General features: G+C 40.9%; 1 protein-coding gene and 1 long non-coding RNA gene across 14 annotated transcripts in view; one reads left to right on the plus strand and one right to left on the minus strand.

The window, feature by feature from the left end:
* Positions 1-15,172, plus strand: part of LOC143420773 (uncharacterized) — a 69,636-nt gene that overhangs the window by 42,204 nt on the left and 12,260 nt on the right. Inside the window, exon 3 of one of the 2 annotated variants that reach the window (XR_013100505.1) lies at positions 7,832-7,939. The exons of the other annotated variant lie outside the window; for it this stretch is intronic. This is a non-coding gene — a long non-coding RNA (uncharacterized LOC143420773). Of the gene's footprint in view, positions 1-7,831; positions 7,940-15,172 lie in introns of those variants that run through there. 2 annotated transcript variants of the gene reach the window in all.
* specc1 (sperm antigen with calponin homology and coiled-coil domains 1) overlaps positions 1-15,172 on the minus strand; it is an 84,760-nt gene that overhangs the window by 41,291 nt on the left and 28,297 nt on the right. For all 12 annotated transcript variants that reach the window (XR_002721187.3, XR_013100504.1, XM_076888979.1 and 9 more), the window contains 4 exons: positions 5,424-6,985; positions 3,300-3,507; positions 2,665-2,738; positions 107-282 (listed from right to left, as the gene is read on the minus strand). Coding sequence is in view for 10 of the 12 variants with exons in the window: in XM_076888979.1 (XP_076745094.1) it covers positions 107-282; positions 2,665-2,738; positions 3,300-3,507; positions 5,424-6,985 (2,020 nt within the window). In the remaining 2 variants the exon portion in view is untranslated. The remainder of the gene's footprint in view (positions 1-106; positions 283-2,664; positions 2,739-3,299; positions 3,508-5,423; positions 6,986-15,172) is intronic.

Consider the following 15,172-nt stretch of genomic DNA (forward strand, 5'->3'; position numbering starts at 1 on the left):
TATATCATAACTACATTTGTACAGGGAGAAAAGAACTGCAGCCCAATGCTAAAAAAGGGGAAACTGGTGGAGGGAGAGGAACTGAAAAATATGGGGAAGATAGTACCTGACTCCCTGCAGGGCCTCAAGGTCTGCAGAAAGCTTTGCATTACGATCCTGCTCCTCCTGCAGCTCCCTCCTGAGTGTGCGCAGCTCCTGTTGAGCTTCCACCTTGATATCATTCGCTACGACCACAGCCGTCTGGAGGTCTGCCTGAAAACGACGCCACTCCTCCTTTTCATCCTGAAGGCACAAACATGCAGAATCATATACATGTTATTCATTCTGACAGAAAATGACTCAAAGACATTTGAATTTAGTTGAAATGGAAGAATGACTGGTCCTTATATGAAAGGAAACGAGATATTACATGCATTTTTTATATTCTTGTGAATATTCAATCCACCAATTACTGGAAAAACTAACAACGCATCAGTGAAATTTTGCTTAGTTATTTCAAACTAGAATTGAGTATGAAAATTCACTTCAAGACATAAAAAAAAGGAAAAAAAAAATCTGATCTCTGATCTCAACATCAAAAATCAAAAGGTAGACACAACAACTTTTTGGCTTCCTCCCGGGAACAAACACTGGGGAAAAAATAAAAAATAAAATAGGACTTCCCTTACCACTGAGGTAGAAATCAAAAACATCTAAGCACCCAGTTAATGACACCCAGTTATAACTCTCCTGCAGGCCTGATTCCTCCTTCCCACCTTCTTCTCTTACAGAATGCTCAGAGTTAAAATCCTGGCTCCACTCTAATTTTCTTGAGCTCAATGAGGATAAAACTGAAATCCTTATCGGCACTAAATCCAACCCTACTAAAGGCAAATCATTTCACTCTCACTATTGATAACTCCACAGATTTCCCTTCACTTCAGGTTAAGAGCCTTGGTGTCATCTTAGACAGCTCACTATCCACTAAATCTCACATCAATGATCTCACCCGTTCTGCCCATTTCCGTCTACGCAACATTAACCGGTTACGTCCTTCTCTTTCCACCCAGTCTGCGTCCATAGTCTGTCTTGTCCACAATCTCGTTACCTCTGGCATTGACTATTGTAATTCTCTCTTGGATGGTCTCCCCCAAAAATCCCTCCATAAGCTTCAACTGGTTCAAAACTCCGGACCAGAACACAGAACCCCCCTCCGACCAGCACACAAACCCTAACCTTCAGGAACTTCACTGGCTCCCTATGAAATTCCGAATAGTATACAATCTTCTTCTGCTTACCTTCAAGGCCCTTCATAACCTTGATCCTCCCAACCTTTCTGACCTGTTAAGCACTACCTCTTCTGCCTGCTCACTTCGATCTTCTTCTATCCAGCTTGCTGTGCCTTCTTTCTGCCTCTGCACTATGGGAAGCAGAGCTTTCAGTTGCTCTGCTCCCAGGCTGTGGAACTCTCTACCCCCAGATATAAGAAACACTGGTTTTCTCCCCCAGTTTAAATCCCAACTCAAAACCTATCTTTTCAAATCTGCATATTCACTGTGAACTTACTGTTTATTTTATCATGTGTTTTTTTTTATTTTTTAAATTGTTCTTCATTTTGTCATTGTTCTATTATGCGTTTTATTCTATTGTTAAGTGTCCATGGGTGTCTTGAAAGGCACTTTTATAGAAAAATGTATTGTTATTGTTATTATTTCTTATCATTATCATTATCATCATCACCATTATTATCATTGTTATTATTATTATCATCATTATCATCATCAATATCAATCAAATTTGTACTTTATAGATTTTGGGGTTTTTTGTTTATGTAGTCTCTGCATTACACCAAATTTTGTTTTCTACTAGAACACCGACTTTCCTCAGGATTTGATAAAAATTTCAACAGTTTTAGTATTTTGTAAGACCACCAACAATCAGCAGCCACACAGCACAAGCTGAAGATTACGATAATAATTATCACCATTAGATCCACCAAGTCTTGATCTGCCACACTTGATGTCTTTTTTAAATCTATAAATGTCCATTTTAAAGCGTTGGTGGCTGTAGCTCAGGAGACAGTACAGGTCTGCTAATTGGAAGTTTTCATGAATTTGTGTGAAAGCATGTGAATGAGACATGTTGTAGAAAGTGCACTGAGTGCTCAACTACAGTAGAAATGCTGTACTATACAAGAACCAGTTCATTAAAACTAAACTGATGGAAGAAGCTGCCTGTGTCAGGACCCCATCTGCATATTCTAAAATGCTACTGGAACAATGTTTAGTGGAAAGAAGACTTATTGGTCTCTTTGGCAAAAAAAACAAAAACAAAAAAAAAAAAAAAACACAAGGAAAAACTGAAAACATCACCATGAACTTAATGTGTCACTCCACCAAAAATTTCTTCCTTGTAGGAATTCAAGAACAACTGTAAAAGAATGGCTACGGTTATGTGAACTAAGCTGTAAGTGCATAACTCTGTGACAATTATCACAATAATATGGATGCTTGCATGGCTTAAAAATGAAAGAGAAACAACATACTGTAAACGAAAGATGTTATATGGTATACACTAAACAAAAGGGCTGTCCTCTGAGCGTGTCACATTACATGCCACATAATTAGAGAGCTACCAAGATGTGAACTTTTAAAACTCAGTACATCAGGTCTGCACACTTCTTACCTTCATTTGTCTACTCATAACTTTCAGTTGCCGCTCTGCTTCAGCCTTCTGCTCCTCCAGCTTTTTGACCAGATCTGCAATGGTAAATTCAAGGTCTTTGAGAACTTCTGCCTAAACACTACCATCGCTGAGGTCTAGCTTACCGTAGGTTTAATAAATAAGCATTCACTATGAGCAGCACAGTTTTCAGTATTGTGGAGCGCAACCAACTTACAGCTTAACATCTATTGTATAAGTAGTGGTGTCTAGCAATAGCAATATCAGACTAAATCCAGAATTTGTAGAAGTCTGTCAAAACACAGTGTGTCCAGCTATATGGAATGAGCCAGCTGCAGTAATGCAAAGTCAATGACAGATGAGTTACAGCATGAACTCACATTGCATGGCGCTTTTATACACTCTCAGTTGCTAGTTTATGAGCTTTCATTAATGCAGTCTATTCCAGCGCTCATTCAATAAATCTTACCTTTATGAATCTAAAGCTCAGTGTTTGTTAAAACTGTTTAAAGATGTGATGTTTCACCACTGTGGACACGTTTCTAATATTTTATGAGCATTTATGAGGACTTCAAGTTATGACTCCACAAAACATTAGAGAATAGCAGGGACCTGAACCCCTATTTATATTAACTTACTTTCCATGTCCAGGACAGCCTGGTTGGTGTGACAGTTAACAGCCCTCTGCTGCTCCACCTGGTCCTCCAGCTCAAATATGGTCTCCTTCATCTCCTTCACCTGGTTCTCACCCTGGATTCCCGCTTCCTCCAGGGAAGCCACTTGGTTACATAGCTCCAGTTCTCTCTTTTCAGCCCGCTCCTGAAGCTGCTGACATTTTGCCTCCACCTGTGTACATGTAAACATACAAGAGCTTACAGTGACTTTAAGACATCATTGTGCAAAACAGACATGTGGTTAAGTTGCCTTTGGTTAAAGAAAGAATAATAATGGATTTCACTGTATATATCTCAGGATATTAAATAAAAGGTACTTGCTTCATTTTTTTTTACCACAACTCCTCAATCGTTGTGATTAATAAAACAAACAATAAAGTTGTGTCTTTCATCAATAATTTGGCATTCAGCGAAATGAGTGACATGAAAGATGGCACCAACTCTGACTAGTTCTGACTACATCATGGTGTTTTTTGCTCCACTGAAAGCTTTAGTCAAAGTTCTACTATGATTGCTGCTTTGAGAAATGACTTTGTAAAGTCAGTCTTTGACAGAACAAGATACTAAAACGAGACAGTGATGTAGTCACGCAGGACACCCTCCAACTGACACCACGTGGCTCTAATAGATCAAGATGTTTGTAAGTGAACTTATGGAGTGGTCACACCCTGACACCCACGTGCCTGAGGAGAGTTATGTGACTCTGAGGGTCCACCCTACTGTTGGCACCACAGTCACAGCCCAGTAATGACGACATCACTAAGCTGATGGTGACACATTTCGCTTTGGAACAACAACCGCCAACATGACCCCTAACTCATACTGCCTCAGCGGTTCTCGGATGTGTGGTGTTGTAGGGGAAAACCAAAATGAATACTGAGGAAACATATGAAAATCATTTAAGTGGCATTGAGTTCATGCATTGCAGTGGTGAGGTACTCAGTACCAATTTAACGGTCATGTTCACACCAGTGTGAGAGAAGTTTGTCCTCAGTCACACTCAAGAGAAAAATCACATGGCTTTTCCTTTCAGTCAAATTTTTAATCATTAAGATTCAAGACTCTTAATTATGAAAGCAAAACAAATTTATAGCAATAAGAAGTTCTGTACTTCTCAAGTACAATATATGCACAAGATTATAAGATATTACGGACAACTATGGCTGCTGTGTTTTGCAATTCTATACACAACTTACAGTAAGAGCGGATGAACAAATTGCTGTTTTGGTCACAGCAAGTCATAATTTACATCACAGGACCACTTTAAAAACAGTCCACAGGATCCATACTAAAACTGTACGGTGGTTGAAATGATCAGCGTTGAATTTTAATACGTTTATTAAGGAGAACTTGTTATACAACTGCAATTCTTCGGCTTAATAAATCAAACATAATTAAAAGCACTTGGTTGATTACTTGTATTTTTTTTTAAAACATCTGTAACATGTTATATAAAGTGAAATTAAATTTGTGAACTGGATCATAGACTGTGCCCAAATTCAGGGGCTACATCCTTCGAAGGACCTGGCCTTCCCGGTCTATGTAGGCCGCGTAGGTTGGAAGGGCAAGGCTGTTAAATTGGACGGTCTAGCCTACGACGTGTGGTTTCTGTTACCTAGCAACCACGACATAAGCAGCTACACCTGTGGTGGATGGCATGTTCGACAGTATACGTGGTTTGTCATATTTTATTTACATTATTACATCTATGTAAGCAGTTTCCCCAGTCTAAAAACATGTATGTATGCATCAGATCAGAGTATTCATTCATTCACACACACAGAGTCTTCCAATTTGTTTTTATACACTATTATTTTTGTTTTAGGAATTAGCATACACCCATTTCTCAGTCAAATTTGTTCATAAGGAAACATCATAAATGAAGTTCTTACTGCTCACATGCCACTCGGTTGCTTCCACTGAGTGTACTAACTACAGAGAGCCAAGATATGAATAGTTTCCAAAATGTCAAGCATATTTTCTTTATAGTGCATTTATGTGTTTAATCAACTGACCTGGTGAAGGTGCAATAAATATATTATGAATGCCAAGACGGAAAATATGTTATCAATTTTGCCCGTCTCTTACCTTAGACACAGAGGCTTGCACATGCTCAGTCTCAGCCTGCGCCTGAAGCAGCTCCTGTCTTAGTTCTGTCAGCTCCACTCCCAGCTTGTCTCTCTCAGTGTGGGCTGTCTTCAGCAGAGTCTGCAGCTCAGTGTTGTCACTGGCACTTTGCATAGCCTTCAACTCAGTCACTTTTTGCCTCTCAATGTCCACCTGTGCCTTCAACCTGTTGTTTTCCAGTCTCAGACCCTCAGCTGTTGCCCTCTGGTCTTCTGCAGCTTGAGCTGCCTGACCTCCGGCTTCCAGCTCTCTGTCCAACTGGGCTTGCAACCTGTCTAACTCCTCTCTGAGGCAGCGCACCTGGCTCTGGGCCTCCTGGTGCTCCTCCTCCAGGGCCCGCAAGCTGCCCGTTAGTTGCTGCTGGATGTCTACTAGCTTCTCCCGTTCAAAGCGTGAACTCTCTACCAGCTCAGCATACCTCTGCTCCAGTTCGACCAGTCTAGGCCTCTGGCTACCCAGCTCCTCCTCCCTCTGGGCCTGAGCCTGAGCCTGCTCCTGAAGCCGGACAGAGAGCGTTTCATTCTTTTGGGCCAATACCTCCAGACGCTCTCTCTGCTGTTGAAGTGAGGTCTGCAGGAGTCGTTTCTCCTCAACCAGACGCTCGTTCTCAGCTGTCAGCTCCTGCACCACTTGCTGCTGGTCAGCCAGCTCCTGTATTGTTGCCTGCAGTTCCTCCGATGTGCTGTGGTGGCTCTCCTCCATCTTGTGAATCTGTTCGGTTAGGCTCTGCAAGGAGATGTCCTGACCTCTGGCACTGTTAACTGCGCCTGCTTGATCAGTGCTCCCACTGACACCACTGCTTGCTGATTCTGAGCGTGATGGGATCTTCTCAAACTCTGAGGAGTCAGGTGACGGTGACCCCTTGGTGATGTCAGAACTGGAAGATCCAGAGGTTTTGAGTGGGCTGGCAGTAGAGGGGAGACTATGCTGTTGCGGAGCTGAAGAGTCTGAGGACAGGCCATTCACCAGAGGCTTGGAGGAAGTGCTTGTGTTTGTACTACAGATAGAAGATGCCTCCAAGCTAAGCAGCTTCTCCTTCAGTGCCTGATTCTCCTCTCTGAGGGCTGCCAGCTCCCTCTGAAACTTCCCATTCTTCTCCCTCAGCTCTCCAACCAGCACAAGGGCCTCCCCCACCTGTCCTTGCTCGCGATCGGCTGCAGGTTCTTGAGGTGAAACAGAATTGGATGAGGGTGAGGAGGAAGCAGAAGAGGCTTTACCCTTACAGCGTTGCAACTCCATCCTGAGATTGCTGATCTCTAGGTCTTTAGCCTTTGCCTCAGCAAGAAGCTCCTTCACCTGGCTTTCCAGAATACTCTTTTCTTGGCCCTCTGCATCTGCACGAGATTTGGCTGAATTACGGGTCTGTCTTGTCATGGTCGAGAGGCTGGAAGTGCTGGCACTGGAAACCAGTCTCTTTGTGGAATTGCTCTTCAGCTGGTCCCTTAGAGAGCTGCGGTCTCTTGTTATGGCAGAGGGCATTTCTCTAGGAGCAGGGATTCCAGACTTCTTGACAGTTTGTGCACCTGAAAAACACACAAAGAAGTATATAATGAAACGGTGTTTAATTATCCAGTGGCAAAACTGATTTATAAGTGTAAACAATTTTTTCCCTTCGCTTTGTCAGCTAAAAGGCCACTTTAACAGACTGTGTTGGGGACCAATTGTTATAAAGACTTAAATGCCAAAACAAATCTAAGCCTCTACATCTGATAGCTGCTAAAATCATAACTATAACCTTCAAACAAAACTGAGTGGCTACATAAGTAGAACCACTGAAAATTTCATAAAACCAATACAAACAATATTATTTACAAGGATCAAACTTGTTAATTGTGTTTAATAGCTAAAGTGGATCAAATACTCATTTAATTTGAAACTGAAAAATACAAAGAAACAAAAGAGTCCACTTGGACTACAAATGTAAATCCTGTGATGATACAGAGTCCAGATTCATAATTTGTGATTCATGCATCAATAAACTTGTTCTTTGTAGTATTATCATGTAGCAGGCTTCACACTGACAAGTGGAGGTTAACAGAATCAACATACCCCCATGCTAGAACCAGGAATTTGTTAACATCATGTGATGACACTAACTGAACAGACAGTGCATCGCATTCATACTTGTATTATTCAGCACATGGTCACTATACCCTATTCACATATTGTTCTCTGTTTGGACAACAGTACATTTGCCTGACACTGTCTGTTGCTCGCTGTAACCATTCATGACTGCAGCAGAGCCTAACTGCATCAATGTGGGCTGCAGCCACGAGGCCTTTCTAGACCCCTCTCAAATATGAAGAGTATTTACTGATGCCTCGCATGAGTTGTGTGCCGCCTGAAAACGCTGTATTGTTTGTTTTCAGATCATCAGCAAACAGCAAAACGGACACAAGGGGCCTGCTTGTTTCAAAGGATGACAAAGGTCCCTGTGCACGTGGAGCAATCAGGCACAGAACAGTTTAAGCAGAGCACAGACAGAGACAGCACTGTCTCTCTCTCTCTCATACATGCAGCTTCATCATCAAGCCCCCAAAGCAAAGGCTAGACAGGCATCCTGTGAGAGGAGACGGATCATCACCCAGAGCAACATGCGCACACACTTCAAGCAAAGACGCATACAAAATGGAAAAAACAAATGGACTCGTTTTGAATGGAAATCCTATACCTCCGTGTTTTTTTTTTTTAATACTGTGCCATTGATAGGCTCTGTACACAGACTACCCCCTCATTCAATTAGGTAGGTAGGCAGAAGCTGCCAACACTGGCACAATTTCTGGGGTACAAAGCTGTTTAAGATTCCTGCAGTGAGAAGCCTTGCTTCGAAAGCAGAGTGGTAAAATCATATCAACTGTGTCAAAGTTTTCAGTGAAAATCCTTAAACAATCAGATTTGAAAGACAACTGTAGACTATGCAAATGAAGAATAGTAGCATGGGCTCTGGACACTGTGTGTTGTCACTCCTTAAAAGATCTGCCACGTGCCTCAAATGAAGGGATGCTACGGTTTTCTTTCCAAGCTCCTTAGATGCTACAGTTTATAAATGCAGAACTTCTTATCCTGTCAGGTGAACTGAGACCCAGATCTTCACAAAGAGCCAAAGAACTGCATCAACATTCACAGTTACATGTCTGCATTTCACAGATGATGAACCCATGACTGACAGAATGAGGACAGAAAGCACTCCTAAAGTCCCATGAAAGATGTTAACATAAAAATAAACCCTGAATGTTTACTACATTTTACTATGCACTTCTCGAAGCACCATCCACACGTGGGAGGCAAAGAAACACCTACCAACTCATATTCTAATGATGGGTGCTAATAAAGAGAGGCTAAATAGGTCTATGTGAGAGAGAGTCTGGAGTGATTAAGATCAGGCTATTTCCTTGAGAATGACTGATGCCAAGAATGGGACTGTGGGCCAGCCTTCCATTTGCTGTCCCTTCATCTTCTGTTTTCTTCTTGCTCTTAGTGAATAAAACCCAGATGGAGCACATGAACTCACTCATCTTTAGATCACCCACCTCTTTAACCATGACATCACCACAGCTGCTTCATGTGCACAGAGAAATGACACCAGTCTCAATGCCAGCAGTTAGCACATGCAAAAAGAGACACTAAATAGCCACTAGTATACAGAGTCCGGTAGTTACAGAACCAAGCCTTCGATGCAAGGCTCCATATCAGAGGTGCTTTGCACTCCAATGTATCCAAATTCTACCAATTACCATTAATTAAAACCACTTATAGTATGTTTCAGTTAGAAACATTACAGTCAACAAAAGACTGATATTTACATCTGCAATAATTTATATGTGGTGATGGTTTTGTTCCACAAGCTATCTATTCTGCTATGTGGATAAATGGAAATTCAGAGGCAGGGAGAGCAGAAGCAGGACCTCCCCAGGATCCAGGACCTCAGGAAAGTAAGAGCTGGGGTGAAAGTGGTTACAAAGTGGCTTGGAAATACATGCTGATAGAGTTTTAATAGCATGCTCTATATGAGATTTGGTAATTGGATGAGTAGCAGACTACTGATTGGCATTGAGATCAGCTTATTGTCTGGGATTTATGGCAGGTACAGAACAGGTTGAACTTCCTTAAGGTTACTGAGCATTTGGTATTACTGCTGACAGGTGACAGTATTTTTTTTTTTTAAAGATATAAAATATGATAGCTGAAGAGTTTTTACTGAGACAATATAGTTGACATGGACATGAAAAGGCACTTATAATATTATTTCCTTATAAATAACAGGGGTTTCACAAATGTTGAAGAACCAAGAAAGTAAACAAAAGAACTATTAAAAAAAATTAACCATCACGTTTTCTGAGAGTAAAACATACCACTTAGTTTACAGACTAATGAAAGAAAGAAAGTAGGTGTGTTAACATCACTAATTAGGTGTCCCTCCCATCACTAAATTCACACACCACATTACAGCAATTTGACTGTTCAGTCAAAGCGGTAATATTAACTGAGGGCATGAACTGCAGAGAAAGCACAGCACAGACTTTATAGTTTTCAGGGCACATTAAAAACTTGTACTTCTAATTACTCTATTAATGTGCAAGAACTACATTTACTTTAGGGTCTTCAAAGAATAACATTTCCACTGTGGGTGTGCAAGTGCAAACCTTTCACAAATCAAAGTTAATGCAGAGATAGTTAGCGGTTATCTTCCCCTTAATTTATTACAGTCTTTGATGTAGGTTGGCTCAGATCCAGAATCTTTTATAGCTACATCTGAGAAGAACTACTAACTTGATGAAAAGGAGTGGAATGGGCAGGTAAATGACATACTGACTGTACCTCTTCTAGAAAGGAATAAATCTGCATGCAGCCAATGAGACCAACTCTTATTAATAGGGAGATAAAACTACTGGGAAAAGCCAGCTTTGAACAAAAAGGAGGGAATCTTTCCCAGAGCACTTTCACTGTTATATTCAGTGTATCGGGAACCGTTTTAGCCCTCTTGTCACAAATATTAACGTGTTGATTATAGCTGCCCTGGAATTTTCATATACAAGCTATACCACCACTGTTTATACAGCAACTACAAAAACAGCATGCATGTTATTGTGGAGACTGCCCACATGAAATAAATGTGTTGTTTACATTAACTAATTATCTAACTGACTCAAACAGAATGACTTCCAGTAGCGCAAACTTTAAAAAAAAAGTCATCACATTAATGCAGAGTGCAGGCTTTTTTTTTTTTGCTAATGAAGATAAGCTTTCAAATCACAGTAGGAGCCGTGTGGATGGACACAGTCCAGCACTGACCAGTCAACTGCAGCTCGCCTGACAGCCAGCCAGCTAAGAGGTGACAGAGTGCACAGTGAGCAGAATGCACAAAGCCTTCAATTTACAGAGCAGCAGGATCATGGGTGAAGAGTCATGGTGAAATAATGACTGCAGGTGGTCAAGTGTCAGACAGTTGGCACCTGAAATGACGCATTGGCACCGTCACCATAATAAACAAGCTTTGGAAGAGAATCTCTTACTGCCACCCAGCAGTCTTCTCCTCTGGCTTTGAGGAAATGTGATGTGCAGTTTTCCAGTCAGGTGGAAGAAGAAAGGAGAGACGGAAACACAGTCTGTGTGTTTGGACTTCCTGTTGTCCCACTGACAGGACATGAAATAGGTCAACAGGCGCCCTTCAGTCAGATACCAGGACTCAGGCATTCCTTTCTTCTTACCAAAGAGGAAGATAGACAAAACTGAGGCTCCATGACTGCCACACTGACTGAGCAGAGATTAGTGTGGATGCTGAACTGTGTTACAACAGCCAGTCAACCACTAAAAACTATTAAAATTCTTTTTTTAAAACATAAACATGCTTTGGAATATAGCACAAACATGTGTTTCACAACAATTCCTTAAAATTCCTCTTTTTTAAACTTGCTCTCATTCAAGGAGCATATTTAATGCAATAAGACAATTGATAATATCCAAATAATTGAAGCTCCTTCAAGCAAGTCTCACTACAGTCTAACACCTGTCTTAAAAAGCATTCAAGTACAAAGACTATTTGAATTGTTATCTGCATTTGGGATACCCCCCCAGAAAACAAAACACAACACCTTGTTCATGTTACTTTTACTGTTACTTTGAACACCAATAAATATTTAAAATTATTACTTTGTAACACCAGATTTTAAGAGGTTTTTGTTTTTTTAAACCAATATCAGAAAATGCTTCTAAGTGGTTGGCGAGCTGCTCTGCCATCAGGTTTATGGCAGTGCAATTGTAAAAAGTAGACTCCATTCAAACTTTTATTACTAGGCTGAAATTAAGGCAATGAACTGCTCATTTACTCATAGACACAGAGCCTCCTGGAAAGCATCAAGCCTCCCTAGTCTCCTCTGTAAGCAGAAGTGCAGAAAAATACCCCATTAATCTAACGCCCTTGGTGTAACCTGCCAGCAGGTGACATGTTAATCAACTCTGCCAGCAACTGACCGGGCAAACCTTCCACCCAGTCTTTGAAGAAGACATAATGTGTGCCAGACTGAGCTGAGATACTTGTTTCTGCCCAAAAAGTGTACAGCTCTGTGCTTCCTCTGCAACTCAGCAGGGAGGTGCACCGTGAGAGCTGGCAAGCCAAAGAGGGACACTTGGCCTGAGTTCTTTGGCTCCTTTAATCATCTTGATTGAATCGTTGCAACTGGCCTGCATGTGAAGACTTTTAACACAGCGCCCTTATGCTGATCCACTCAGCTTCACATTACTTATAGAGCCAATACCCTACAAAGAAATCCAATAGCACAAGCCATGAGCAGGCCAAATGAGAGGGAGGATTTCTCTATGCATGGAAAATAGTTTAACACTGGACTCATAGAAGGATCATATGGCATTTTACATGCTAATGAGTTTAAGGGATCAGCCGGTGTGATGGGTAATAGGTTGTCATGAGTATTACTTGATTTAAGCTTCTGATGATTTCCATCTGAGCGTTAGTCCTTTAGAATGACTACTACTGACTTGGGCTGAATTAATCATCTGTGATTTGCTCTCCTGGAGTAATCACAACAAGGCAATAAAGCAACATATCCTGGAATTATTAAGGAAAAAAAATAGAAACTGAATTAGCAACTTTACAACTTCTAATCTTAAATTACACAGAGGAACTTTGGCAGTTTCGGCTGGCCAGAATTAAATGGATAATCAAAAGAAAGGAAACTAATTTTATATAATAATGCAATACATCTATGCACAGTTCAGCTTTAATGAACTACTAATGCAAATTCAAAATATGAGCTACCTCTAACCAAGTCTGCTGATTTTCCAGGGGACTGAAAGGACAACAATATTAGCCATGGCTCACAACGCACAATCACTCACAAACTCACCATGTTCTCAGCACCACTGAGGGTACCGAGTGAGTGATCCTTGTTGTTCCATTTTCTAGTATGACCGGACACTAGGGTAGAGATTATTAACAAGATGACACCCAGTACAAAGTGACAGTTGTGTGAGCTTTCTTTGGCCTGTTGTTCTCAAGACAAAAACTGGGCTAACATTGACAGAAAGGCCAGGATTATCATTCCCAGACTGAGGATGAACCACAGCCAGCTGCTGACAGATATACAAACCACATCAAGTCAAGTTTGATTTGGTATGCATTGAACACACAATCACAGGCTTAGTGGCTTGCATGTCAGATCCAGCATTCTTGTAATGGTGTCCGTGTCATATATGTATTGTTAGTTGCTCTATCATAAATTTCGGAGTTTTATAAGCTCAGGGATGAAGGCAAAAAGAACAACAACAAAAAAGTATCAACTTTGATGTCCAGGCTACAGCCTCTGTTACACAAACAGGACATTTAGACAGCACACACGTCCCGTTGCAAACACAAAGTACTACAGCATGGATGGTGTATTTACTGTACCAATTGCCAGCTGCCACGGAAAATGTGACTGGTGTAACTTCCTCACAGTGTAACTTCCTCACGGTGTCCTGACTATCAGAAGTTGGACAAATGTGCTTCCTCATCGTAAATCCCTGCTCTGCGTCAATTTACTCTGATATGCCATTCACATGGCACGTTATTCCGTGCCCTTCCACATTCTTTGACTTGGAGCGAAAGTCTGAAATGAAACCGAGTAAAGCTGTGTGAATCCTAAAAACTTGAGTCCATGGAGCGTTCTTCTACTTAAATATACGAAAATACATCTTCTGTGTCAGTTCACAAAGACTCACACACAAACATACAAAAAAAATGTGTGAAAACAAGAAAAGAAATTTTCAATACTGAAACAAGTCTATTTATCCACACATACACTGTAGACAGCTAAAGGTAACGGCATTTCGATTGGTGTTTTAAGTCATTCCAAATTAAACATAAGAGCCCTGATGTTGCTGTACCACTAATACACTGAGTGTGGACAGAAAGAACAGTGTTATTGTAATGACAACATGCCAAAATGCCACATAAATATTAGGCTCCTCTACATTTTTGGCCATGTCCTCACACATTACAGCTACCTCCAAGCATTCCAATCAAAATTCTGCAGAGACCACAAATGTGTGAAATTCCCATTTTTGACCATATGAAAATCACAACAATCTATTTGACCTCATTACACAAACATGTTTTAACCTTTTTTTAAACAATTCCTGAGCCCCAAACATGTATAATTTATTGAGTTGTAGGCCCAAAAATAGACCCACTGTTATTGGACCATATTTCACAGATGATTCATCAACAGCCGACAGCTCGCTGACCACAGGTTTGGCTGCTCTCCTGGTCAGGAGAGAGGAAGCCTTGTTGCAGTAGTAGCCATCAGTGTGGTTTGCTCGTGATAACGACCCGCTTATCACTGCAGCAGACAGCTCACTCCTTAGACTTCCACTTGAGAGATAACACCATCAATCAAATCAGAACAAGTTCCTCCTGTTCCCACATTTCTTTCCATTCTTCAGGCACCAGAGCGGTTATTCGCTTTTTAAAATCCCAGTCTGACAAACCTCATCTGGCCTAACTGTCAGGGTGTATCAGAAAGCTAATGGAGGAATTACAAACTTCACTGTTTTTGTCCATCAACATATTGTTGTTTAGCAGATGGTGACTGGTGACTTTATTAAGGCCTAAGTATCTTTTTTTTCTGTGCATCATTTGCCTTATAGCTTTTGGCATATCTTGATGTCAAGAAAAGGCATAATAAAAATATTTCAATATTTCATTTGTGATAATAGCTCAGTGTGGGTAGTTAATAAAAATAGGCCCTTCAATAGCTAATATAGCTGAAGGAATGTTTAATTTCATAATGTAGGTTCATGTGGGACGCTGGACCAATCATCATCGAGTACATACTGCATTTAGTAACTGCATCGTTTAAGCACTTCTCTTAACTAAAAGAGAATAATTGATTATTACTCCATATTACCAGTTCACTCTAATTCATTTCCACCACGCATACTTCTACACTACCTGTAAAACTGTACTTTGCACCCACATGTTGCTTAGTAAACAGGTAACATTTTGTGAGATCAAAGGTAACATTAATTTCTTAGTTCTGCTTTTAAATTCAGTATCAGCAATCTTTTGTGTATAATGCATTAACTGTGTGCTCCATGCGGTATGTACACTGGAAAGACCTAATCTTGTCAAGCAAGCTGCAGCCTGCAACCACTGCCTTCCAATCTGAGCCTTCTGTGCTTTATCATCCAACAACACATGCCACTGCTATGAAATG

Source organism: Maylandia zebra, linkage group LG10 (assembly GCF_041146795.1).
Source record: "Maylandia zebra isolate NMK-2024a linkage group LG10, Mzebra_GT3a, whole genome shotgun sequence".
NCBI classification, from domain to species: domain Eukaryota; kingdom Metazoa; phylum Chordata; class Actinopteri; order Cichliformes; family Cichlidae; genus Maylandia; species Maylandia zebra.